This window comes from Trichosurus vulpecula, chromosome 3, assembly GCF_011100635.1.
Source record: "Trichosurus vulpecula isolate mTriVul1 chromosome 3, mTriVul1.pri, whole genome shotgun sequence".
Classification (NCBI taxonomy): domain Eukaryota; kingdom Metazoa; phylum Chordata; class Mammalia; order Diprotodontia; family Phalangeridae; genus Trichosurus; species Trichosurus vulpecula.
The window spans coordinates 64,329,323-64,354,233 of NC_050575.1; the positions used below are offsets into that span (position 1 = coordinate 64,329,323).

The following is a 24,911-nucleotide window of genomic DNA, read 5'->3' on the forward strand; positions in this document are numbered from 1 at the left end:
GATTTCCTATTCAACAGCAAATTGCACAGAGGGCTATACTCTTGGCGCCCTCAGTGCCTAGCTCAGTGCTCCACAAGTAAGAAGATGCTTGGCTTATTCAACATTCTATATTGAAAGGCTGCTTTCTAGCTGTGCAGTCTGCGTTCTAAGGTCTCTCTTTCAGTTATGACCCTCTGCTGCATGCTCTGCTTTTAAAGTGCATGTCCCTTCCTCCCCCCCACCCCCCCCCCGCCCAAGATTAGGATTTCCTGTAGTCAGCTGAACTGATGATCAAGAATTAGTCTATAGAAAATGAAAATCTTGTCATTCACTTAGCTTAGATGATTAGAACCAGAGTGCTTTCGTGTTAGCCAGCGTTTGTTAGCATTCAAATCTGCTTGCCAAAGGGCACAGGAAGGGACTTCCCTCTCCATTGCCTGTTCCCCGCCCCCGCAGGGTAAGGTCCGTGACACCAGCAGCTAAGTGGCTGACCTCCGTCGGATCCCCAAGCGCTTTAACTTAATTCCCCCTCCTCCCTTCTCCGGGTCTACTGCGCATAAAGTTGCCTAGGGGTTAAGGCACGTGGGGGTGAAAGTGGCTCGCCAAGGTCACCCAGGCTGGGTGGGGAAGGCCGGGAGCACTGGGTTTGGGAACGGAGAGAACCCTGCCAGGCCCAAGCAAATTAACCCACCCGAGTTTTTGTGAGCCCGAGTGTGCGTTAATCAGCACTTTTCCTTCCCTGTTCCAAATGCAATTTCATCTTCCACCAACTAGTCTACCGTCCTCAGCCTAAGAAGCGAAAGCAAGCCGGCACTGCCGCCGCATGGCCCTAAGTCCATGTGCTCCACCTGCGGCCTTGCTTCCCCAGGCGGGTCCTTTAAGAGATCCCCGCCCCTCCCCGGCTTCCCCCGCACCCTCCTCCCTTCTGCGCTCCCCCTCTCTATCCACCTTTCCGAATTGCATCAGGCACGTGCTCGCCCCCGTCCCGTCGGAGCCCTCCCCTTCCCCCCCACCCCCCCACTGGGGAACAGGAGCAGAAAGACAGGGGGGAGGGAGGAGAGAAAAGGGGGTGGGGACCGAGTCGGGAGTGAGGGGAAGGGAAGCCGTGCGCGCGCGCGCTCCTCTCCCCCCGGTCCCAGGGGCCGGGCCACGGCGCGCGCGCCCCCGCCACCCCGTCCCCGTCCCCGACCGCATCCCCTCCCCTCCCGTCCCAGAGACGCCGCGTTGCGAAGCGCGCCCCCGCCGATCGCGTGGTCTGCTCCGCTCGGCTCTCCCCTTCCATATTGCTGCAGCCTAGAGCAGGGAGCCCGGGCTGCCCCCGGGGGGGAAGAGGAGAGGGAGAGGAGTGGGAGAGGCAGAGAGAAGAGCCGCCAGGCCCCAGGGCTTCAGGGGTGGGGGGTGGCGGGGGGAGCCTACGGCCCCAGGCGAGGAGGCAACAGAGGGGTCTCCCCCCCCCCGCCCCGGCACCGCCGCCGCCGCCGCCACTCAGGGCCTGGGCTTCTCCGCGGCTCCCTCCGACGGGGAGAGAGGGAGGGAGGAAAGGGAGGGGGCCGCGCCCGGCTGCTCGGCTCGAGTCCCCCCCCCGGCACTCCCCTCCTGCTCCGGCCCCCGGGGACGGTGAGGGGGGCAGCCCCTTGAGACAGCCTTCCCGGAGGGGAGAGCGGTAAGGCCGGGCAGCTTCAGGAAAGTTTGAGGCGGCAGCGGCGGCGGCGAGCGAGAGGGGTGGGGGCGAGGCTGCCGCGGCGCCGGCGGGGGCTTCGGTTCGGGGGGCGGGTGCTCCCATGGCCACCGAGGTGGAGTCGCTCCCGCCCGGCAACCCCCTCCTTCAGGCCGAGGAGCACGGCGGGCTGGTGATGAAGCAGCTGCCGCCGGCGCCGCCGCAGCAGCAGACGCCGCAGCCCGAGGGGAAGGGAGAGCCTCTGGACGGCGGCGACGAAGGCGCCCGGCTCCCGCGGCCGCCCGGCTCGGCCAGGCTGCCCCGGGACGACGGCCCCCCTCCCGAGAGGGAGAGCCTGCAGCTGCCGCCGCCGCCGCCGCCGCCCCGGGGCGAGAGTGACGGCGGCAGCGGCAGCGAGGAGGGCGGCGAGCCGGGCCGCCGCGAGTTCGTCGAGGCCCCCCCGCCCAAGGTGAATCCGTGGACGAAAAACGCGGGACCGACGGCCTTGGTCACCGTGAACGGACAGTCCCCGCCAGGTGGGTGCTAGCTGCCTTCCTTCCTTTCTCGGGTAGTGCTTCCTCGCCGCGCGGGGCCGCAGCGTGAGGGTGGGGGGGGGGGAGGGCGGCGGGAGCCGGGACTCCATCATGATTTTCTCCCTTCCCCACCTCCTTCCCGGAGTGCCTTTGCAGCCGCCAGCCCCTGGGGTCCTCTCGGGTAGGTGACGCAGGCTCCGGGCGGCTGCCTGGGCTTTGTAGTGGTCGGGGTCCGGGCGGGGGCAGGACAGAGCGGCCTTGCCCGGGCCGTAGCAGCTGGCGCGGGCAGCGGCGAGGAGGAGAAGGCCTCGAGCCCCCGAGAAAACTACTTTTTGGGTGCAAATGGCTCTTTTCCTCTCCTCGTTCACCGTCGCCCTCCAGAACACTCCCAGCCTGCGGGGTGAGGGGAAAGAAGAGATTCTCCTAAACCCCGCACCCCGCTTTTGGAGCGTTGCAGCATTTCTCGTATTGTAAGCGCTCTACCAGAGTGTCCTGCTGAACGAGATGAGTTCATAGCGACAAATATGGATTCTGGATTTCAAAGTTCTATAGTGTTTGGTCTCTGGGTTGGTGGATTAGACGACCCCCTCCCTCCCCGCACCCCGTTGGGGAGGGGGTGGAAAAAGGAAGCTAAAGGTGTCATTGAGATTATGTTGAGGCACTTGTGTTTTGTGTGTGTGTGTGTGCGTTTTTCCTTCGGAGACCCAGATACGTAATTTTTATAGGTTCGTCTTGGGGTTGGGTCGTGTCCTACAGAAATACCCAGCCGGGGAGCCGCACAGGAGGGGCGTGGAAATATGGAGGGGTGGGGTGTATGTTCGGTGGGGGGGAGGGGGAGGTGGCGTTGGGCAGTGAAAGTGGGGGCCCTGCCGGGCGTTGCCGGCTTGAGTGACAGGTCTGCGACTGCGGGGCGGCCACGCGGGGGGTCGGAGGGATTCGAGGCCCAGTTGCAGGGTTCGATTTTAGAGCGCCGGGCCCGGGCGAGGGTGTGTGCGTGTGCGCGTGTGCTTGTGTGTGCGTGTATGTGTGTGTGTGTGTGTGTCTCACCGAGCTTCCTCCCCTTCCCAGCATTCCACTGCAGTAAAGACAACGTGGTTTCTCTCCCCTCGCTGCCTGCCTGCCGAAAGCGGCATGTGATCCGGGCCAACGTCCCCTCCGCTCAGCCCGAACCCCGTACCCTCCCCTCCCCCCCAGCCTTTGGGTTGGCGTCTCTTCTCCCCTCAAGACAGTGGTCAGGAGCTGAATTCCATGAGCCGGGCTGCTGTGCCCCAGGAGGCAAGGAAGAGGGAGGATTAGGCCTGTGCTGGACGGGGAGCCTCGTGGCCTTGATTTTCACCCTTCCCCCGGGGGCCTGAGCCAGCCCATTTCGTTTTGGGGTTTTTTTCCCTCCTGGCTTCCAAACTATTTAAACAGAGCAGGTTCGCCCGGTCTTGATCCTGAAATGGTGACTGGAAGTGCAGGACCTTCCCCTTGGCTTAGTCTTTCTGGTCCTCTCCCATCCAAGATGATGATGATTCTCCTCTGTTCATAAGTCTAGAATAAAAAGTTGAGGGGGAGACCTTAGGGCCTCAGGGAAGTCAAATGGGAGACGCAAAAGCATGCCCTCCTTCAGCTGGCATGAGGCCTTGGCCTGGAGGAAAGTGAAAAGCTAGCCCTTAGATCAGAATGTTGCAATGGCATTTCTCTTAAGGTTGCTTCATTGGAGGAGGGTTCATTTGGGATTTACTAACAGTACCTCAAACTGTGTTTAACCCCCTCCCTTTCCAGAGCTTGCTCTTTTGCAAAAGATTATTTGGAAATCTCCATTTTCTTTAAGATCATCTCTGCCCAGGGGATAAGGGAGAGGGAACTTGAAAGAGATTTGGACACATTAAGCTGAAAAGAGATCTAAACGGACTCTCAGAAAGATCACTGAAGGAAAGGGGAATGGTTGGTAGCCATGTGCATCAGACTCCAGGCTGTTTAATGGTGAGCCTGCTTTCTGGATTTTGAATCCCACTGTGTAACGTCAGATGGCCTACAGGTGCATGTGCTGGCATTTTGTGAAAGCTGATGCCCGATGAAATGGTGCGTCATCACCATTGTTGACATATGGGAAATGTTGGGCCTGGCTCTGGCTTCTCCCCTTTTTTCTTCTAACAAGAGGGGAAGTAGACATTCCTTTCAGGTGCTTCAAACCAAATCTTGGCCAGATAGGTTTCTGTGCTGTTACCTGTGTCATTGGAATCCCAGTTGTTGTACTGTAGCACTAGTGGAAGCAGTGGCACCACTGCAAAATCCTGTCTTTTACACAGAGACAGTTGACTCAGCTTAAAACGTTTTAGTTGGATGCAAAGCCCCTCCTGGAACCTGGGATTTAGTGGTTTTAAAAAATTCTATATTTTGTAGGAGATTGAAAATAATAAGATTTGGTAGGTAGTAGGTACCTTTTTTTTGGCATACATGATGTGGTAGACACAGAATAAGAAGATCTGAGTTCAAGCCCTGGCTTTTCTGTGATGGCTGCGGTACTAGAATCAAATAAAACCCTCTAACCTGAGTTTTATCTGTAAATGTGGATAATAATATTTGCCCTTCTTGGGGCATGGAGTAGTTGTGAAGAAAGTAAACTGCACATATAGGTTGCTCTCAGCATATACTGCGTTGCCTCTCTTTGGGCACATGGGCAATAAGCAGCATATTTTAAAGGAAAAGACAGAAGGAGTTCTGGGGTTCTAACTCTGTTGTGTTTCTGACCCACTTTGTCCTTGGGCAAGTCACTGGATGCCTCTAGGCTCCAGTTTTCTTAGGATTGGATTAGATTAATTTCTGAGGTCTCCTTCAGACCTAACACTGATAGAATTTAAATGCAGATTCATAGATTTTTGGGTAAGTTACTGCATTAATATCATTTTCATGTTCTAGCTTTTTGGAAGTTACAGAACAGAATGTAAACTTCCAAGCTGCAATATTTCCAAAGCTTTCTGTAGAAGCCTATTTTTATTCACTGGTTTGGCTCTGGTAGTATTTTTGAGGGGACATGCACAGTAAGGAGTAATGAAAGATGCTTTAAGGTCAAACACTTTCCTATGTAGCTGTATGCAGGCTCATTTAAATGTGGAAACTTACCATTATTCACTTTATCTTCTAAGGAGTTATATTTCTACATCATTTCTTTTACTTGAAAAGAAGAAAACCTAAGTTTGAGTTTCTGATCTCTTACTGCCATATGACCTTGGGTCAGTCACTTCTCTTCTGGAATCTTTCCTCATCTGTGAAATGAAAATGGACTATCTAGATAAACCTTAAAAATCTTTTCTAACACTTAGTTCTGTGAATATTCATTTAAATATGCAGTGAATTTAAAAGATTATACCCTTGAAAATACAGTCTGGTCTTGGTTTAGCCATTCAAATGGAGGACATGCTTCATATAACCCAGAGAATTAATTATTTGGCCTTTGAATCTGTAAAAATAAAGGAATTGCAGTAAATTATTTCTAACATCCTCAACTCTTAGATCTTCTGTTCTGTTTTCATTAGTTCTGACATTTTAAGGACCTTTCCAGTTTTAATGATCTATTAATATATTGTGTTCTTAAAGCTGATTTATCTCATGCTTAGTAGCCTAGTATCAAAATTAGGTTTTGTTCCCCGTCCAAGTGCCAGGTTGGAGAGTCAGAGGGTACTTTTGGGGAGTAGGAGAAAGCCAGGCTGTGCATATGTCACAATGACTCCCTATTTAGTTAATTTTTGAGAATCCAGTACAAATGCATCTAGAGACCTTACCTCCATTCCTCATAATCTTTTACAATGTGTATGATAACACGTTTTCCTAAGGCGGAGTGATGTAGTAAAATTGACTAGTACTATTCTTTTTCTGTGGTTTACCATACTATATCCTAAATGGAACATGAATCTAGACTGGATTATAGCCTCAATTAAAACTTTTACTCCAGCCTAACTTCCCCCCCAAACCTGGACAGCTCCTCTTTTCCCATTTTCCAGAGGTAGGAAATACAATTTTTAATCTAACCTCCAATTGTGGTTTAGAAGACATCAACTGAACTGATCTGCTATGGGTTTTAATGGTAGTCCTTAGTCCAAGGATCCATTTAATAATACCTAGAAACGTTTTGTGTGCTTTAGGTGGGTTTTGGTGACTTGACAACATTGTGGGGTGTGTTTGTAATTTTTTCTTTTTTTGGTCAGGAATCTTGTCAGTGCTCTGTTCTGGGTTGTCTTTTCATCTTTTTTCTTGCCCTTTCCTCCCCTACCCCCAATAAAGCAAGAAGCAGTTGGGCCATAAGATGGTTCAGAAGGCTTCAGCCCCATGACAGTGTTCTCTCTCTGAAGCTCATTTCACATCACCTTGCTAAGGTAGTACAGTATTGGAAAATATTAGAACTGGGAGTTTGAAGATCTGGGTTCTAGTTCTGACTCTCCTGTAACTCATTGGTGTGACCCTGGACAAGTCACTTATCAGATCTTTGGCCCTGCCTGCCTACCTTTTCAAGTCAAGCTGGACTACTCAAAATCCCCTGAAGATACCTTGTGTTTTCCTGCCTCCCAACCTTACAATATTTTCTACCTGTTTGAAATCCTAACCATTCTTTACCTAGCTCACATGCACCTTCGATGACTAGAGAAAGCTCTAGTCACAGGCTTATAGATTTATAACTAGAAGGATTTATGATAGGCTTTACCCTGAGGCCATCTAGTCCATCCCTCTGATTTTACGCATAATGGAACTGAGGCCTGGATATTCTAAGTGACTAGCCCAAGGTTACCCAGGTAAAATAAGTTGTAGAGTCAGGATTTAAGCTCAAGTCTTCTGAATTCAAACCTAGTTTTTTCTATACAGCACCATCTGGCTCTGATATGAACTGATGCAGAGCGAAGTAAGCCAAAACAGAAGGACAATGTGAATGAATCCCACAATAATATAAGGGAAGACAACATTGAAAGACTTTAGAATTATGATCATTGTAGAAAGCAGTCATAAGTTCAGAGGACTGAAAGTGAGGCAGGCTTCCTGCCTTTTGGTAGAGAGGTGGTGACTTCATGTATGGAGTGAAGCATACATTTTCAGGCATGTCTATTTTACTTGTTTTGATTTATACTTATTGGTTGCAAAGGAAGCATTAGGAACTGATAGGTGTAAAAAATAAAAGCAAAAATTAAACATTTAAAAAGGAGGTAGAAAGCCTTCCCTCATCCCTCCCCTGCCCACCCCAGGTAGCACTTTGTACCTCTCATAATTTTGTGTTTAATATATTTTATCTGATCTTTGACTCTCCCCCAAAATACAGTACTTCCTCTGCACATAGTAGGTACTTAATATAATGTTTGAATTGAAGAGGTTGGGTTCATCTTACAACATCTCTTTATTCTAAAAATTTGTGATTTACAACTTTCTAACCCATGAAGAGATTGTGTAGTTAGAATTACTTTGAAGTTGGGTATTAGGAAAGTAATGTCAGAATCAGGGCTGTAACACCGCTAAATGTGAGCTTAGTTCAGTTGTAGGAAGCCTTTGGCCGATATTAACATGTGTGAGTTCTGACCAGTCAGTAAATCTGCGTACCAACGAGTTCTTAGTTATGTTGGGGTTGGGGGGCGGAGATTGGGAGAGGCACTTGTTAGGAATACGTCACTTCATCTCTGAGGATGGGCTGTAGTCGCTGGAGTTTTTTCTTCTTTATCCCTATCCCCGATAGGACATATTTGTGGTATTTTAGGTAGGAGTAAACATTTTATTGTCACTGTCCTTTAATGTTATATTTTTTATCTCTGGGAAATGGGTGAAAAATGGCTGACCAGAAACTGTGAAGAACAGATTGATAAGAAGAGTGCCTGCAGTGTTTAAGATATTAGGCTCTGGGAAGAAGCTGACAGCCCCCCGGGTCCCTCCTCTGGGCAGCGCCTGGAATGAGCCAGAGAGGAAGCCGGTGCATGGTGCAGTTAAGCTAAATGTAAATGGTGAATCTGAACAGCAGTGGGGTGTAATGAAAGAACTATGGATTGGATTAGGGACTGGTTCTACTTCTCAGCTCTGTCACCTATTGCTTCTGATACCTTGGACAAGTCAAGTCCTATTTTGGTGTCTTCTTAACCTGTAAAATGGAGTTGGATTCTGACCTGCTAAAGTCTCTGCCAGTTTGGAGAGTGAGTGTGATTTTGTGCTCTTTAAAAAGCCAAGTAAGTAATTTTGGGGATTTTCTACTATTTAAAGAATCATTTTATTAAAACCTCAAAACCAGTGTGTATGGGGGGGGGGGCCAGGGTTAACAGTTAACACTGTGGCAGATTGAACACACAAGCATGGCACATAGAACTTGGTTTGGAAAGCAAGTCCAAATCTCTCATTTTACAGAGCAGGAAATCAAAGCCCAGAGATTACTTCTAAGTGATCCACTCCCCTTTTCAGAGGAGATGCCCCATCCAGACCCTTACAAGTTTGTGGCTAAACCAGGGGTGGGGAACCTGCCCCCTCAAGGCCGTGTGGGTGCGGCCTTTTGAGGGAGTCCAAGTTTTACAAAACAAATCCTTTTATTAAGGAGATTTGTTCTGTGTAGTTTGGATTCAGTCAGACCATATTTGAGGGCCACATGTGGCCTCAAGGCTGCAGATTCCCTACCCCTGAGACTCTAAACCTTTCATTTTACAGATGAGGAAACTGAGACCTGGAGGAGAAAAGTATTTTCTCACACTCAGCCATTACGTGGTAGATTTTCTTCGATCCCTTTTCTTATTAGGACACTGTCCCATTACCAGAATTGTTCTCTATTTTTAGCGCCTTGCTGAGCTGAGGGTGTCTTGTCCTTAAATTTGTGCTAGGGATTCTTTTGAGATCAGCTTTGAAAAACCCAATTTTTAGTTCATTACTATGACCTTAGGGCTCCAGTGTGGAAATTTGGATCTGATCTCTCAAAAGTTCTCACTTAATGACCTGGGTGTTGAGGTTGTACTTTTTGGTCCCAGAGAGCAAATTTTAGTCTTCCGTTTCCTCCCTAGGTCTTGGTCCCATGTTCCCCACTGTGAAATTTGAAGAGCTCAAGAAACATAGGGAGTTTTGCTATTCGTGCCAGATGTTCACTATCTTTTTCTGAGCCAGGAGAGTAACTCTGATCACTTTGGAAAAAGGAAAACTTAAGAGATCTCAAAAGTCTTTTCTATAAAGAAACATCCACCATGTATGTATGTCCTAGGGGGTCCCTAAGGCATGAAGTTCGGGTAAGCAGGACTGAAAACCTTGCTCTTTAAGAAGTAGTATTTTATGTGGATAGAGCACGTACCATGGATCAAAAAGATCTGGGTTCATGCACTATCTCTGGTACTTGCTGTGCATCCATGGACAAGTAACTTTTCCTCCCTGAGCCTTGGTTCGTTCTGTAAAAATAAGGACAGTAATAGCTTTAGTACTTACCTGAAAAGATTGTTGTTAGACTTAAATGAAAGAATATAGAGGGGTGGAATTTTTGGTTGTTGATAATTTTCAAAGATGGTGCATCTTGCACGCCTTGTGGTAGGAAGTCCAGTGGAGATTCCCTCACTTTCCTGAGGCTCTGGGAAGTGGCTTGGAAAGTACGGGGGAGTTAGGGATTACCAAATCCAGGAGGGAAGGCTGGATCATGGTATTAGAAAGAAGAAAGAGTATGAATGTGCCTTTGGTACGTGGTGCTGGTTTATCTGGTGCTAGGAACAGTTATTATGATTAGAAAGGCAGTCTTTACAGGGCTAAAAAAGCAAGACTTCGTACCCATCCAGAGGATATGCTGGTGTGAAGTCTGTGCTCAGGTGTCAGAAATGGGGACTACCAAACATATATTAAGATCCCTGTGGGCCTCATATTGTAGTTTTAAAAAGTAACATTCTTACTGTATATTTATTTTGTTAATTATTTTCCCACAACGCTTTAATCTGGTTCAAGAAGCACTTGGGATTGTGGGCCTCTATGCATTTAATACCTCTGATTTAGAGGATTTCTAGTCCAAATCCATTTTACAAATGAGGAAACTGAAGCCCAGGTTAAATGACTTGGCCAGTCACAGCAATTTTTCCATAACACAAATTGCCTTCCTCTTGGACCATGTGGTTTGAGAGTATGGCCTTAGGGCTGGGAATGGTCAGCTGTTTTGGGTTTCTTCTAGCTCTGGTTAACTGAAATGATTGTCAGAGTTGTAAGGGGGCCATAGAACACAGAATGTTAGAATTAGAAGGGACCTTATAAATAATTTTGGCCAGCTCTCTCATTTTATGAAAAGGGAAACTGAGGCCTAGAGAGGGGGAAATGGCTTAGCCAAAGTTATATAGGAAGTTGATGCCAGGGCTAAAACCAAAACCAAACTCTTAACCCCCAGTCTAGTGTTTTGGCATTGTATTCCACTTAATGTAGTGGTTAATTGCTTTTATTAAGGCCCATTGCCACTCTTTAGCTCCCTGTCTCTTTCTTTTCCTCCCCCATGGTTAAAGGGTCTAAAAGGATGAAGGTGACTTCCCTTTTGAAGTAGGGAGTTCTGGGTTTTAAAATTGTCCCCATTCAGGCCATGATTACCCATTGGATAGAGCTGAGAACCAGGAAGAACCAGCCATTTGGGTGCATGGTATTGACCCTATGATGTAATCCTGTAGGTGAGAGAAGACTGGACTGGAGCTCACCTTTGGGGCTATCTTCCCATTTTAAAGTGGTACAGGCTTAGGAGTAGATGCTTGTTCACTGATTAATACAGCTTGGGGGTGGAGGTATTTCTTTTTCCATCCTTCTCCCCAACCTTTGGGGGGAAGGAGTATCTGAAAGCTGACCTTATTGTGGAATGTGGGTCACTGGTGTAGGAACATGTGTTATTCTTAAAGCAAGGATGTGCCAGTGGAGGAAACCTTTCTCCTAAGCCGATTCCCCCATTCAATGGCAAAACCTTAAATTTGTGTACAAGGCTGGGAACCAGGAACCCCTGGGTCATTTTTAAGCCAAATCGTTTCTTCTCTCCTTTCTACCTCCTTTGTAGGAACATAAATTTAGAGCCAGTAGGAACTTGAGAGGTAATCAAGTCTATATGGTCATGTTTGGGGTGCCATGATATGATCCCTGTTTCCAAATCCAGCACTCTTCCCACTGTGCTGTGTACTGCTTTCCCTTACTATTTCATGGTTAATTTTTTCTTTCTGTAAAATGGTATTACCTTTTATCAGGGCTGTCTACAAGTGTAGAAATTTACATTGAAGCGGAGCTACCGCAGAGCTCTCACTAACATGGCAAATTGAAATATATTGTTTGTTGTTTAAGTAAAAACCTACAGTTGGACAGCCCTGCCTTATATCATTTACTGTTCCACCATGTAGGGCTTCTGTGAGTTGTGATGAGTGAACCTTCTGAGTCCCCTCAAATGAAAGAGGTTCTATTAATTCAAACAATAATTAGGGTTTTGAAGGCCAGGTGGGACCTAGAGAAGATGCTGTTTTGTCCCAGTCACCCTGGTATTCATTCCTACTTCCACCCCTTAAGCTTGAAACATGTTTGGGGAACAGTATCCCTGTGCAAGTCCTGGCAAGTTATTGGGCCTCAAGGTTATGGGATACTGCTATATGACAAGGTGGCTTGGTGATCACTCCCTGGGAGTTGAGTTTAAGTCCACAGTTCTTGGTTGACAAGGAAATCCAAGATGGTGCCTGCCAAAAGAAGGAGAATTCTGAATTACCCTAGCATCAGCTGTACAATGGGAACCACCCCATGAATCTTAGGGACTTAGACGGGGTCAGGATCCATAGAGTATAGATGCCTTGGTGTTCAGTGTAGGTTGAAGATGTATGTAAATGATACTTCCTTTCCATGGCTGTAGTTATAGCCAGCTCCTGGGGGTTCTTTGGAGGATTTGGCGCTTCTGCCTAATTCAGTTTTTGTTCCCACCCCCTTCTCATTTCATTCCAGCTCCTTGCTTCACCTGCTTTTCAGACTCAACTGATTTTAAAAATAACAAGAAGAGGGATGGGTCAGTAGCTGCTTTTGGCAGCTTCTCAGTTGCACCCTGGATGCCTTCTCCAGCCTGGGGTGGTGGTCTGGCAACTTGAGGACCCTTAGAGAGCTAAGGAGAAAGTAGAGATCAGGGAACATGCTGAAGGGATATGAGGAATGTCTTCTGGGAAGGGGGGGCGTGCTGCAATTTGGAAAAGGGACAGAACTAGCAACTAAAGGAAACTTTGATTGGAAACAGACTCCTGGCTCAGTGGCTGCCTTTAAGATGGGCCACAGCAGGTCTCCCTCGGCTCAGGCTCATCATGTTCTGGATCCCAGAGATGGGAGTTACCAGACCCAAATATTATGTCCTTGGACATAAGCAGTGTGTTTCCAGAGGGAAAAGTTCCTCCTTTGCCCATATTCATTCACATCTGAGCGTGGTAGAAGTAGGTGTGTACTTTTAGAAGTCTTGCAGGTCAACAGCCACTCATCTTGGTGCACATACACAATAGCTAACATTTCTATTGTATTTTAAGGCTGGTAAACAACTTTACACACCCCTTTTCTTATTTGATTCCTAATTGTACCTACTTCCTATGCTCTGAGGTAGGAGGTACAAGTATTTCTGGCCCTTTTTGCAAATGAGGAAAAAGAGACTGACAAGGGAAATGGTTTTCTTAAGGTCACACAGTTTTACATAGTAGAGCCAGAGGGCAGACCTAGTCCTCCTGACTCAGGAGAAAACCTCATGGAGCATTCTGTCCATATCTCTCTACCTCCTGGAATTTGTAGCCTCTTTCAAAGGTGAGCATAGGTTACTACTTTCTTCCAGGATACTAGTCACCCCCAAGGTGTCATGCTCTCTCTCTTCTTAAATTTTACTGTATTTATTTAATCTATTTATATGTATCCGCGTGGTGAAATATAAGTTCCCTAAGAGCTGGTTAGGAATCTCTGCTTTTGGCCTAGTTGTAGATCAGACTTTCACTTTCCTTACACTTAGTACAGTGCCAAGAACAGAAAATGCACTTGATAGATGCTGGTGGAATTGAATTTCTGCTGTGCCAAATCTGGCCTTGGAGGAGAGATGACCTAGGAGAGTATATTGCCTGGGTTTGGTTCTTCTGGGAACTTTTTCTCTGCTAAGTCATTTGGGGCTTTGCACCCAGGAAGGAGAAACACTGCCCAGAAATTCTCACATTCTTACTGGCTGCATTCCTTTCCTCTCCCTCTCTACTCTCCTGGTGTCTTGAGGAAGGATCAAATGTCTTTGGGTTTAAAAGCAAATCACATCACGTCTCTGGGGTCTCAGTTTCCTCATTCTGTAAAATGAGGGGGTTGGTGAAGTTAACCTTTAAAAAGGATTCTGTAATAACCCATTTTTGTAGTACTTTAAGGTTTACAAACAGCCCTTTTGTTGGTACTTTAAGATTCACAAGTAGCCAGTGCAAATATTATCACCATTTTCCAGTTGAGGAAATCAAGGCTCAAACAGATAAAGTGATTTGCCTGGGTTCATTCAGCTGGTTAAGTGTCAGAAGTCAGCCAGAGACCATCTATCTAATGCTTCATTTTATAGAATAGGAACCCTGCCATTATTTCCAAGCATAATAAGTCTGACTTTTGGGGTGGTTAGCTTGCTTATAGGCTTGGGTTTTCCGTCCAACACCTGTACCTTTAACTTCCCCTTTTATATCTAGTCTGTTGGTTCTTACTCAGAATTGTTAGTAGCCTTTAGGGCTAAAGGTTACCCATCCCCTACCCTAGGTCTTAATTCTTCTGTTAGCATCCTTGGGCCAGTAGGAACCATCATCATTGCAGTGCTACAAAAAATCGGGCAGCTCCTATACCATTTTCCTTGACCAAGTCTGGTACCCTGAGCAGGATAGGGAGAGTGCACACTTGTCAGATCCTCTACTCAGCTTGTAATATCTGGTCTTCAACTGGTCTTAGAGTAGGGTTCTTAACTTGTTTATGTCCTGGACCCCTTTGGCAATCTGGTGAAGCCTTCTCAGAATGACACATTTTTGTATAAGATAAAATACATAGAATTACATTATAGTGAAATATAACTCCAGCTTAAGACCATCCCATCCCGTCCCGTCCGTCCCCCCCCCCTCCGGCCTAGAGGAAAGGGGCCACTCTTTAGGCATTAGGTATTTCCCTGGCATTTTAGGACTCGGGGAAATTGCTGTTGCTTGAGTTGATAAATTGGGCTTTGAGAGAGTGAGGGTGAACCCTCCCCCCCCCACTACCAGTCCCCTTCTTCCTTCAAAGGGAACCTTAGACACCTAGGATTTAGGCCTGCAAGATATTGTTGCTGAAGGTGAGCTAGGTGATACTTTTTTACAAAAGGGAGAAACTGAAATCTAGAGCACAGTGCATTGCATATAGTTGTTGAGTTGAATTAAGTGACTTCACTAGTTAGTAAATAGCTGTTAGTAAATAACTGGGATTCTAACCCATTGCCTCTGACTCCAAAGATAGTAAACAGCTTAATGAGCCTTCTGAGCACCATATCTGGAATCAGAATCCCAGAACTGTGGCTATTATTTACCTGTGAGGCTGGGACTGGATCTGCGATTGCATTGGTATAGGGAATTTTCCCACTTTACGAGTGGGCATAGGGACTTTCTGAAACTTCCATTCCTGGGGTCATATACCAAGTGTGGCAGAGGTGAAATTTGAATTCAGGTCTTCCTGATGGAGACCAACTTTCTATTCACTACTGCTATTCTGCTTCTGTTACCTGTGTGACCATTGGTATATAATTTCACTACTCTTCTACAAAATGAGGGGGTTAGATTAGAAGACCTACCTATTAGATTAGAAGGGTATTTCTAGCCCTCTATCTGTGATCTATAATTGCTTCTGCCCTAGAGGGGCCTACCTTTTCTAATTAGACCAGCTTAGAGTGTTTCTGGCCTTTGGAAAGTATTTGACCTTCCTAGTCCTACCCGTAGGGCAGGAGAGCATTGGAGAAGGTGACCTTAAAGGAAGGTGGAGGATTGTAGTTAGACCTTGTGGGCTTGGTTCAGGAGCTCTGACCCCCTGGTGGCATAGACTGATTCTACAACTTCCTGAGGCCTAATTGGGCTGTGTGAGGATAAATGCTTCCCTTAGTACCTGAGGATGTTGCTAAGAAGTTGGAATGATTGCCAAAGGAGATTGTTTCCCTTTTAGAGAGTCCAGGGGCATCTGATGCCTCCATTCTGATGGATGTAGACTTTATTAGGTAGACACAAGATTCCCTAGCCAATAAAGAGCTCTTAGTCTGGTTCTTCTGGCCATCATCTTCAGGGGCCAGGAGTTCAACGCTTCTGATCTAGAATCATGACTATTGTGGGGATCTTGAAGAATTATGTCATTAGACTCCTAGGGTTTGGTGTCATAACAGTTTTTGAATTCTGCCTCTAATCCTTGTTAGCTATATGACCATAGATAAATCACTTAATCTCTCTGAGTCTTATTTAACCTCTCCGAGCCTTGATTTCATCGTCTGTAAAATGGGGATAACGGATAATACTTGTAGTAGTGATCAAGTGAGGTTCAAGTTTGTGAATTTTAATTTATGCTGTATGTTTTTAAGGGTGATCCAGACCTGTGATTTCACTGATACAAAGAACTCCTGGATGAAGAAACTGTCTCTACTGGTGCCTTCTCTGTGACTTAAAGTCTTAGAGAATTGTCTAAAACACTGAGATGTTAAAGTGATTTGCCTAGGGTTTCCTAGTAAGTATGTATTAGAAGGGTAGGATTTGAAACTAAGTCTTCTTGACTCTAAAGTAGGATATATAACATACCTATTATATTTACCATGTGAAGGGAGGAGGGCCATGATGACCTCAGGGCAGTTGCTATTCTGCTTAGTCGAGGTTGCCCATCCCCATCATGAATTGGAGCTCCTTCACCTGTCACTGCTTTTGAACTAAAAGACCTTGAAAGGGACTAGCTTTTAGTCAAGAAAGATCTAGTCTTACATCTCACTAACACGTGAGACTGAAGGACTTGCTGAAGTCCATGCTCCTGGTTAACAGCATATCTGGGAGTGGTGCTTATGTGAGCCCAAGGCCTGTGTGCAGGAAGGAGCCTAGCTTAGCTTGTGCTTTCTTGGAGTAATCCATACTTGTATTTGGGGGGTGTGAGCAGGGGGGGAATAGAGGGAGTAGCCCAGAGCTCTGGGGCTTCTACCATATTGTCTTTGTATGCAATGACATTCTACCACTACAACCCATTTTTATACCCAGCAACAATCATCCCTTTGGTATTTTCTCCATATGATCAGACTTCCCGGAGGGGTCACCTACCTGTTGAGGCCTGGCTCTCACTTCCCACAAAGTGGTCTGCTACCGTGGTCTTATACATGAGGCATTCTTGTCTTTTTTTTTTTCTTTTTTCTTGCTTTCATCTTTATTTATTCTGAGATTAAACACCAACTGTACTGGAAATTTCCTTATACATGGTAAAACAGAAAATTAGGATTGGACATAAAACTGCAGCTGTTAGGTACAGCTTGCTTTTTAAGTATAGAACGAGTTCATTCTATAGCTTTCAAAAGTGTCCTGCTTGTCAGTGCTCCTTTCTGGTGGCCTTTCTGTTCTCTCCTCTCAGATAGTGTGGTGTGGTAGGCTAGGCCTCAGGGGATAGGCCTGGGGTCAGATCCCAGCTCTGCCATTACCTAATTCTGACCTGGGGAGAAGTCACTTCTTTCATTTTCCTTGCCTGTAAAGGAAAAGGTTTTTATTGGGTGATTTCTAAGGTTCCTTCTAGGTTGTTGCTGTTCAGTTGTGTCTGACTCTTTATGACCCCATTTGGGGTTTGCTTGGCAAAGATACTGGAGTGGTTTGCCATTTCCTACTGAAGCTCATTTTACAGATGAGGAAGCTAAGGCAAATGGTTAAGTGACTTGGCTAAGTCACACACCACTAAGTGTCTGAGGCCAGATTGGAACTCTGGAAGATGAATCTTCCTGACTCCGGGCCTGGCCCTCTATCACTATTCCAGTGCTTCTTAAACTGGGTTTCAAGTGGAAACAATTTAAGAAGCCCTGCACTATTCTGCCTAGGCCCAGTACTTCTGGGTATTGTTTGTTACGGGATCCCTTCCTGCTCCTCATGTTCTTTGATACTTGGAACCAGATGCGGATGCTCACCTGCCTACTAACTCTGGTATGATCTGTGTGTTTGCTGTGGGGTCATTCCTTCTTACCCAATCACCACCTACTCCTTGGTCCTGAGCAGAATAGAGGCTTCACCCAACACTGAGAGCTATAGAGAGGGGGTAGAGTTGGGGGAGGAGGGAGTAGGAATGAAATACCATAACAATCTCTGCCTTTGTGGGATAGACCCCAGAATAATCACCAAAAAATAGATGAGCACAGAATGAGTAGTGACAGTGTAGGCAGAACACTCAGGGTCTGGTGTCATGAGGTTATTTTCAAGTATTAACTCACTAACTCATTATGTGACTGAGCAGGACACTGACCCTTTCCAGGCCTCAGTTTCTTCCCTTGCAAAATGAGAAGTGTTCCTCAGGCAGTAAGCAAGCATTTGTTGACTATTTAAAAGTCCAAAAACCAGTTCTTGTCTTGACTTGTATATAGGTCCTTACTCTTGTGTAGCAAGTGAGTTTGGCATGGCCATTTTCAGTTAACTTGATTTAACTGATGGCTGTTTGAGTAAATGAAAGGGGGGAATGTTGGACAAAATGATCTGTTCCACTTGCATTTACTTCTTGGTTCATGAGGTTAATTTACCCCTCTGGTGTGCCAATTAGGCCCCAGTGAAGTAAATTATCAGGTCACAAATGAGTAATATCTAAGATATAGAATTGGAACGGACCTTAGAAATAATCTAGTTCAACAACTTCATTTTACAGAGGAGGAAACAAAGACCGGGGAGGTGAAATAGCTTTGCTAGGTCAACCAGGTAAGGAGTAGCAGAGCTGCGATTGGAGTCCCATCCTTCGGATTCCATGGTGGCTCTTTTTACTATTGAATCTATGTAGGGGTTTACAGATTAGCACTTATATGAATCTGTTGGGGAGGGGACCGCTAGATTGGAAACAAGACTAGTTTTGAGTCCTAGATTTGAGCCATGACTCTGCTTCTACTTTGCTTCATGACTTTGGGCACACTTCTCGCTGGCCTCAGTTTCCCCATCTGTAAAATAGTTGTGGGGAGTAGTTAGAACAGACAAGTTCTCAGGGTCCCTTCTGGCTTTAACTTTATATAGTTCTGTGATATTCAGGCATTGGTAGGTCTTGACACCTATTTGCTTGAGGGAAGGGGGACAGCCTAACAGCTACTTGTTAGTCTGTAGGAGGCCCTCCTATCCCCACCCACTTCTGTGTTGTTAGCCTTTGCATCCCTCTTCATTTATTGGGGGTTGAGGGAAACAGAAGCTCTGAGAGCGGAGGGGCCTGTCCGTTTCTCAGGCTGCTGAGTCATGCACTGCCATCTTCCTGCCCCAGAAAGCAAGGATACCACAGTGAACTTGGTTAGTTAAAGAGACAGGATTCCTAACCTTTTTGGGGGCACAAGTCCCTCTGGAAATCTGGTGGAGCCAATGGCCTCCTTCTCAAAATTAGTGTTTAAAATACATAGGATTACAATACAAGCTAATTATAAAGTTCAGGGACCCCAGGTAAAGAACCCATGGTGTTGGGGAAACGGACTTTTCTGCTGTAAGCAGATACAGGTAAAAGTGTACCTGCAACCAGATGCTCACCTGCCTAGTAACCCTGGTATGATCTGTGTGTTTGACTGTGGGGTCATTCCCTTCTTACCCCAATGACAGCATACTCTGGTCCTGAGCAGAATAGAGGCTTCCGATGTAGGACAGCGTCAGACCCTGAGAGCTATAGAATGGGGATAGAGAGTGGATAAAAGACCAAAAGGAAACTGCTCAAGAAGCTCCTGTACTGACGACCCAGGGGACACAATTATGTGCATAGCAGTCTACACGCAGCTAGGTGGCGCCATAGTATACAGAGGACTGGGCCTGGACCCTAGGCAAATCGCTTAACCTCCCTATCTCAGCGTCCTCATCTGTAAAATAGGGATAAGAATGCACCCGCCTCTCAGAAATGAGATAATATTTATAGAGAGCTTTGTAAACCTTAAGGAATTATATAAATACCAGCTACTATTATTGTTGTTATTATTAATTATTAAAAGGTAATTTGTGACGGGAAGCACTGAATTGGGGAAATAAGAAAGGCTTCATGCAGGACGCAGCGCTTGATCTGAGCTTGAGAAGGAAGGCGGGTGTTTGCATAGGCTGGGGTCAGGAAGGGAGGGGGAGGGTAGAGAGTGGGGAGCTATTAAGCTAGTTTAGCTGGCTCCATAGATTGAGGCCGAGTGATGATGGATTTTTAAATGCAAACAGGGACAATAATTGGGGCTACTTAGTAACACCTTCTTTCCTCAATATTAGAGGGAAGCACGTTGAGAATCATAAGGTTCATCTTACACCTGTCAAATTGGCTAATATATGACAAGTGTTGGAGGAGATGTAGAAAGATTGAAACACACTTGCATTGTTGAAGTTGTGAACTGATCCAACCGTTCTGGAGAACAACTGTGTCTATACTCTTTGACCCAGCAATACCACTACTAGTTCTGTTTCCCAAAGATATTAAAGAAAAGGGAAAGGACTCATTTGTGCAAAATACTTATAGCAGCTCTTTTCGTGGTGGCAAAGAGCTGGAAATTGAAGGGATGCCCATCGGTTGGGGAATGTCTGAACAAGTTGTGGCGTATGATTATGATGGAATGCTATTGTGCTACAAGAAATAATGAGTAGGCAGACTAAACCTGGACTTACATGAACTGATGCAAAGTGAAGTGAGCAGAACCAAGAGAACGTTGTACACAGTAACAGCAATATTGTATTGTGAATGACTCAGCTATTCTCGGTAATACAGTGATCTAAGACAATCTCAAAGGAATTTTGATGATGAAAATCACGATGAAAAATGCCATTCGCCTCCAGAGAATGAACTAATAAGAGTTTCAATATAGATTGAAGTAGACTTTTTAAATTTTGTTTTCCTTGAGTTTTTTGTTTATTAGTCTATGTTTTCTTTTGCAACATGACTAATATGGAAATATATTTTGCATAGCTACACATATATAATCTGTGTCTAATTGCTTGCTGTCTCAGGGAGAGAAGGTTAGGGGAGAAAGGGAGAGAATTTGGAACTCTAAATTTTTCTAAAACCAAAAGTGAAAAATTGTTTTTACATGTAATTCAAAAAAAATATAAATTTTGATCCCCCCAAAAGAAAATCATATGGTTCTATAGCTATCTTTTCTTTGATCTTCACAAATACTGTGAAGTACAGAGGGTCAGTGGTGTGAAGCCAGGTGCCCCAGGCCACAATGGAATTTTGCATACAGTTTAGTTCAGATTAATGCTAACCTTCTGATTAGGTACTTTTTCTACTGTATTGTGGGCTACAAAGTCTTTGTCCTGTGCCCAGCCACTAATTTACCAAGTGTGACCAACCATGGGCAAGCTATCTGTCCTCTCTAGGCCGTAGTGTCTTGTCTTTGAAGTGTACTCAGTTGATCTTGAAGGTCTCTTCCAGTTCTAACATTGTATTCCCAATTAGACCCCAAATTCTTAGGGCAGAGTATAGGCCATGTGGTGGATTTTTTTTAAGTCCAAGGCTCGGAATCAGAAGCTCTAGTTTAAGTCCTAAGTTCTGCTGCTGCCTGTATGACCTTGTGCAAAAAACTTGTTTTTGCTTCAGTTTTCTTTCCTGTGAAGTGATTTCCATGGTCTTTTCTAGGGCTAGCATTCTATTTTCTGAGGGTCTTCTATCTCCAAAATTCTGTTTCCTACATGGGAGGATCATATCCTACTCCATTGATGCATAAAGTTACCTTCGTGTATATGGTTTTTAAGACCCCAACAAATATTGACATTGTTTTTTTACAGCCTGATAAAGGGAGTGGAATGAGGAATGAAGCTCTGGGTTAAATTGCAGATCATCTTACTAGCAGTGCAAGTGACCTTGAACAAGTCCTCTCTCTGAACCTCAAAGAGTCTCTTGCTGTGGCTTCCTCATAGAGTTTATTTTTATTGTGAGGAATATATGAGATAACAGATGAAAAAAACACTGGAAATGTGAGATGTTGTTTTCACCATAGTCTCTAAAGAGAAAATGAGATAATAGCTGTGAACAGTTAAGAATTAGAAAGGGGCACCTACAATTAAATGGAATTAGGTGCTAGAGACCATGGTATTCAAAATTCTCATCTTAATCAGCTAGCTAGTGCAACTTTGTCAGTGGCCATCATAGGCTTTTCAATTTTGACACATGTAAATCATAGAATGGGGGGGGGGTCAAAGGAGACATTAGAATATAAAATAGTAAAGCCAGAAAGGACCTTAGTTTGGGATTAGGAAATATAAGACTCAAGGTTTATAAATCACTCAGGATGGCATTTAACCTTAATTTTTTAAATGAAAAGGATGAAAACAGAGAGCCAACTTCCCTCAGGGAAATGAGGGATAGGCTCGGACTATAAAATAGATTTGACTCCTTCCTTACCCTGGCTTAGAAGCATATTATAATCAGATCAGACCTTTAGACAAGACTATAGTCCAGTATCCTTATGAACAGAGGAAGAAATTGATGCTCAGAAAGGGAAAATGTCTTGTCTAGGTCACATAGCAAATTAGTAGCAGAGCTGGAACTTGAACATGTATCTCCCAACTTCTAAGATATCTCACAAGACTATATGTTATTCTACCTCTTTCTTTTTTAATAGTATTTTATTTCTTCCAATTACATGTGAAGACAATTTTTAACATTCATATTTTATAAAATTTTGAGTTCCAAATTTTCTCCCTCCCTTTCCCTCTTCCCTAAGACAGTAAACAATTTGATATAGGTTATATTTGTACAATCATGGAAAACATATTTCCATATTAGTCATGTTATGAAAGAAGAAACAGTATGCAAAAAAAGTGAAAATCCTACATGTTGATCAGCATTCAGACTTCCATAGCCCTTTCTCTGGGTGTGAATAGCATTTTTCATCATGAGTTTTTTGGAATTGTCTTAGATTATTGTACTACTGAGAAGAGCTAAGTCAGGCATAGTTAATCACTGTACAATGTGGCTGTCACTGTACAGTGTTCTCTTGGTTCTGCTCACGTCACTTTGTATCAGTTCATGTCTTCCAGGTTTTTTTGAAATTGGCCTGCTCATCATTTCTCACAGCACAGTAGTATTTCATTACACTCTTACACCATAACTTGTTCAGCCATTCCCCAGTTGATGGGCATCCCTTCAATTTCCAATTCTTTGCCACCACAAAAAGAGCTGCTACAAATATTTTTCTAGGTCCTTTTCCTTTTTAGACCTAGTAGTGTCTACCTCTTTAAAAAAAAAGTTTTTGTAGATGACCTTTTTCACACATATTGCAGTTATTTTTGGATATAACCACTACCTAGTGAACTTTATCTCTTTCTTATGTTATGGACGATAACTTGAGTCACAAAGAGGTAAGTGACTTGCCCAGGGTCATATGGCTAGTAAGTGTCAAAGTAGGATTTCTGTAGTTTGTGAACACTTGTATGATTTATAGAGTGTTTCACATTTCATGGCACCCCTTCGAGGAGGTAGAGGCTGTTACATATGTTTTATAAATGGGAACATCGGAGCTAAGAGAGGTTGGTAGACTTGATGAAGGTCACACAGCTAGTATTGATTGAGGCAGGATTTGAACCCTTGTCCCCTGACTCCGGACTATTATGCTATGCTATCTCCTTCACTTAAAACAAAAGAGAACTGACAAGCACTCAGTCTCACCACTTTTTCAGTGGAAGGAGGGAAATACATTTCCTCCTCTCTTCTTTAGAGCCAACACTGGACCTTACAGTCTACATGCCCTTTTCTTTACAATCAGACCTTTCCTGTGCAGTAACAGTAGCTGTGATCTAGAATATGGAGAAACCTGATTTGCCCAGCTTTCTACTTGTATCCCTTCTTATGTCACTGAAAGGTGCACCCTAGGTTCAGTGAAACCTTGGAAAGGTGGGGGAATCTGGACAACAGGAATAATACTGCCTGGACACCCCTCTCTGTCTCTGTCTCTCTCTCTCTCTCTCTCTCTCTCTCTCACACACACACACACACACCCACACACACCCTACCTTTTTCAGAGCTGTCCAGACAGAGAGGTGGAGCAGGAGATCCTTAGAAGGAAGCATTGGCTGGTTTCCTTCCCAGGCAGGCCACAGAAACAGTGGTGGGTGGTCTGTGGTAGTTCACCATTATATGGCTAAATTTAGCTGGATGTGCTTTTGGGGAGGCTGGGGTTGGGAGTCATGTGACTCCTACCACATTCCTTTTTTTCCTCTGCCCACCCCATCACTGAAGGAGGATCAGGAGGGCATCAGGATTGGCATGACCACTGTGGTAGTGATTAAAGCTAACATTCGTTAGTTTTACTCAGGCTAGGCTCGGGGTAGGTGGGTGAATCTGAGAGGCTTTAGGATTGGGGATTGGAATACATTCATCTCTGAGACGGGGGTCTGAGCCATCCAGGTCACTGTGAACTAAATATAGTTGGCTGGGGTTCTCAAATGGCTGGCCTAGGGTCACATGATTGTTTGTCAGGGGCTCCTCCACCCAGAGGCTGCCTTGATGAGGGAGGGACACACACAGCCCAGCCGTCCACCCTGGTTTCCAGTGGACTTGAAGAAAATGGTTTGACATTCCTAGGTGTGTTCTCTTTCTCTCATTCCTTTTCTCCCCCCCTTTCATTTTTCACTCTTTTTTATTGGTTCTTTGGGGAAGGGGAGGAAGGGGGAGGTTCTGAAGGCCAAGCAGAGAAAGGGGTCCCAGAGAGTAGCCAGCATTTGGAATACAAAGTGAGAGGAGGTTATGAGATCAATCCATTGCTTGTCCCTTTGCTTTGCATCTGGGGGTGGGGGGTGTGTGAGAAGGGGGAGTCTGTCCTTCTTATCCTATGCTCTACTCTCACAGCTGAAAAAACACTTAGCTTTTCACAAGTTCTGCCACCACTCAATCCCCAGGCCATGATAGATGATCACAGGTGGGGTCATGGAATATGCATCCCCATGTTTTCTCTCCCTCCTTCTTTGCCTTACTCCTTTAGGCAGTTCTTTGCTTTTTGAAACTTCTGAAGAGCTAGTGGACCCTGGCCAAGGGTCACTGGAGAAAAGTTCACCTGGAGAGGCTTTTGCATCTCCTGAGCCTGGAAGGGTCAAATACCTGGTAATCCCAGGGTGCCTCTTCCAATTTACACCTGACCTCATGGAGAGGACAGACAGCTAGAATCTTCTGGGTTAGCACACGGGTAGTGTGCATCTCTTCAGATGCTGCTAGAGTTTAGTCAGCTCAAGAGAAGTGAGCTCCCTGACAAGCTTGGGGTTTCTGTGAAGAGAATTAATCTTTTTGGCGGTCCATATGAAGTCTATGAAGTCTTTCTCAGAATGTTTTTAAATGCATAAAATGAAAATACAGTATTGAAGAGGATACCAGTTATATTGACCTCTTCCATTTCACCCACCTCCAGGTTTTCTTACAGACTGGTTTGTGAACCCTAGGTCCACTATGCTAATACATGTTGACATAATGGGAGGAGAGCTCAGTGCAGTCTGAAGTTGCACAGGGAGCTTTGCTGTAGTCTTGGACTTCTTAACCTGTTGTGAGATGGATAGAGTAGTTTGGTGCTTTGGGAGCATAAAGCGTACTCTCTTAAGTGATCTAGAAGTCCAGCCCCGGCAGTGGCTTGAAAGCCATGCTCACTATACTCACTGTGCAGA

The 24,911-nt window shown here is 45.3% G+C and overlaps 1 protein-coding gene across 4 annotated transcripts in view; it reads left to right on the forward strand.

The window, feature by feature from the left end:
* Positions 1-1,257: 1,257 nt before the first annotated feature.
* The window catches only part of LARP1 (La ribonucleoprotein 1, translational regulator), a 55,484-nt gene continuing 31,830 nt past the window's right edge, over positions 1,258-24,911 (forward strand). For 3 of the 4 annotated variants that reach the window (XM_036748469.1, XM_036748470.1, XM_036748471.1), the window contains exon 1: positions 1,258-2,172. In XM_036748469.1, coding sequence (XP_036604364.1) covers positions 1,761-2,172 — 412 coding nt within the window. In that variant the 5' untranslated portion in view covers positions 1,258-1,760. The remainder of the gene's footprint in view (positions 2,173-24,911) is intronic. The other variant, XM_036748472.1, reaches the window with a different exon arrangement.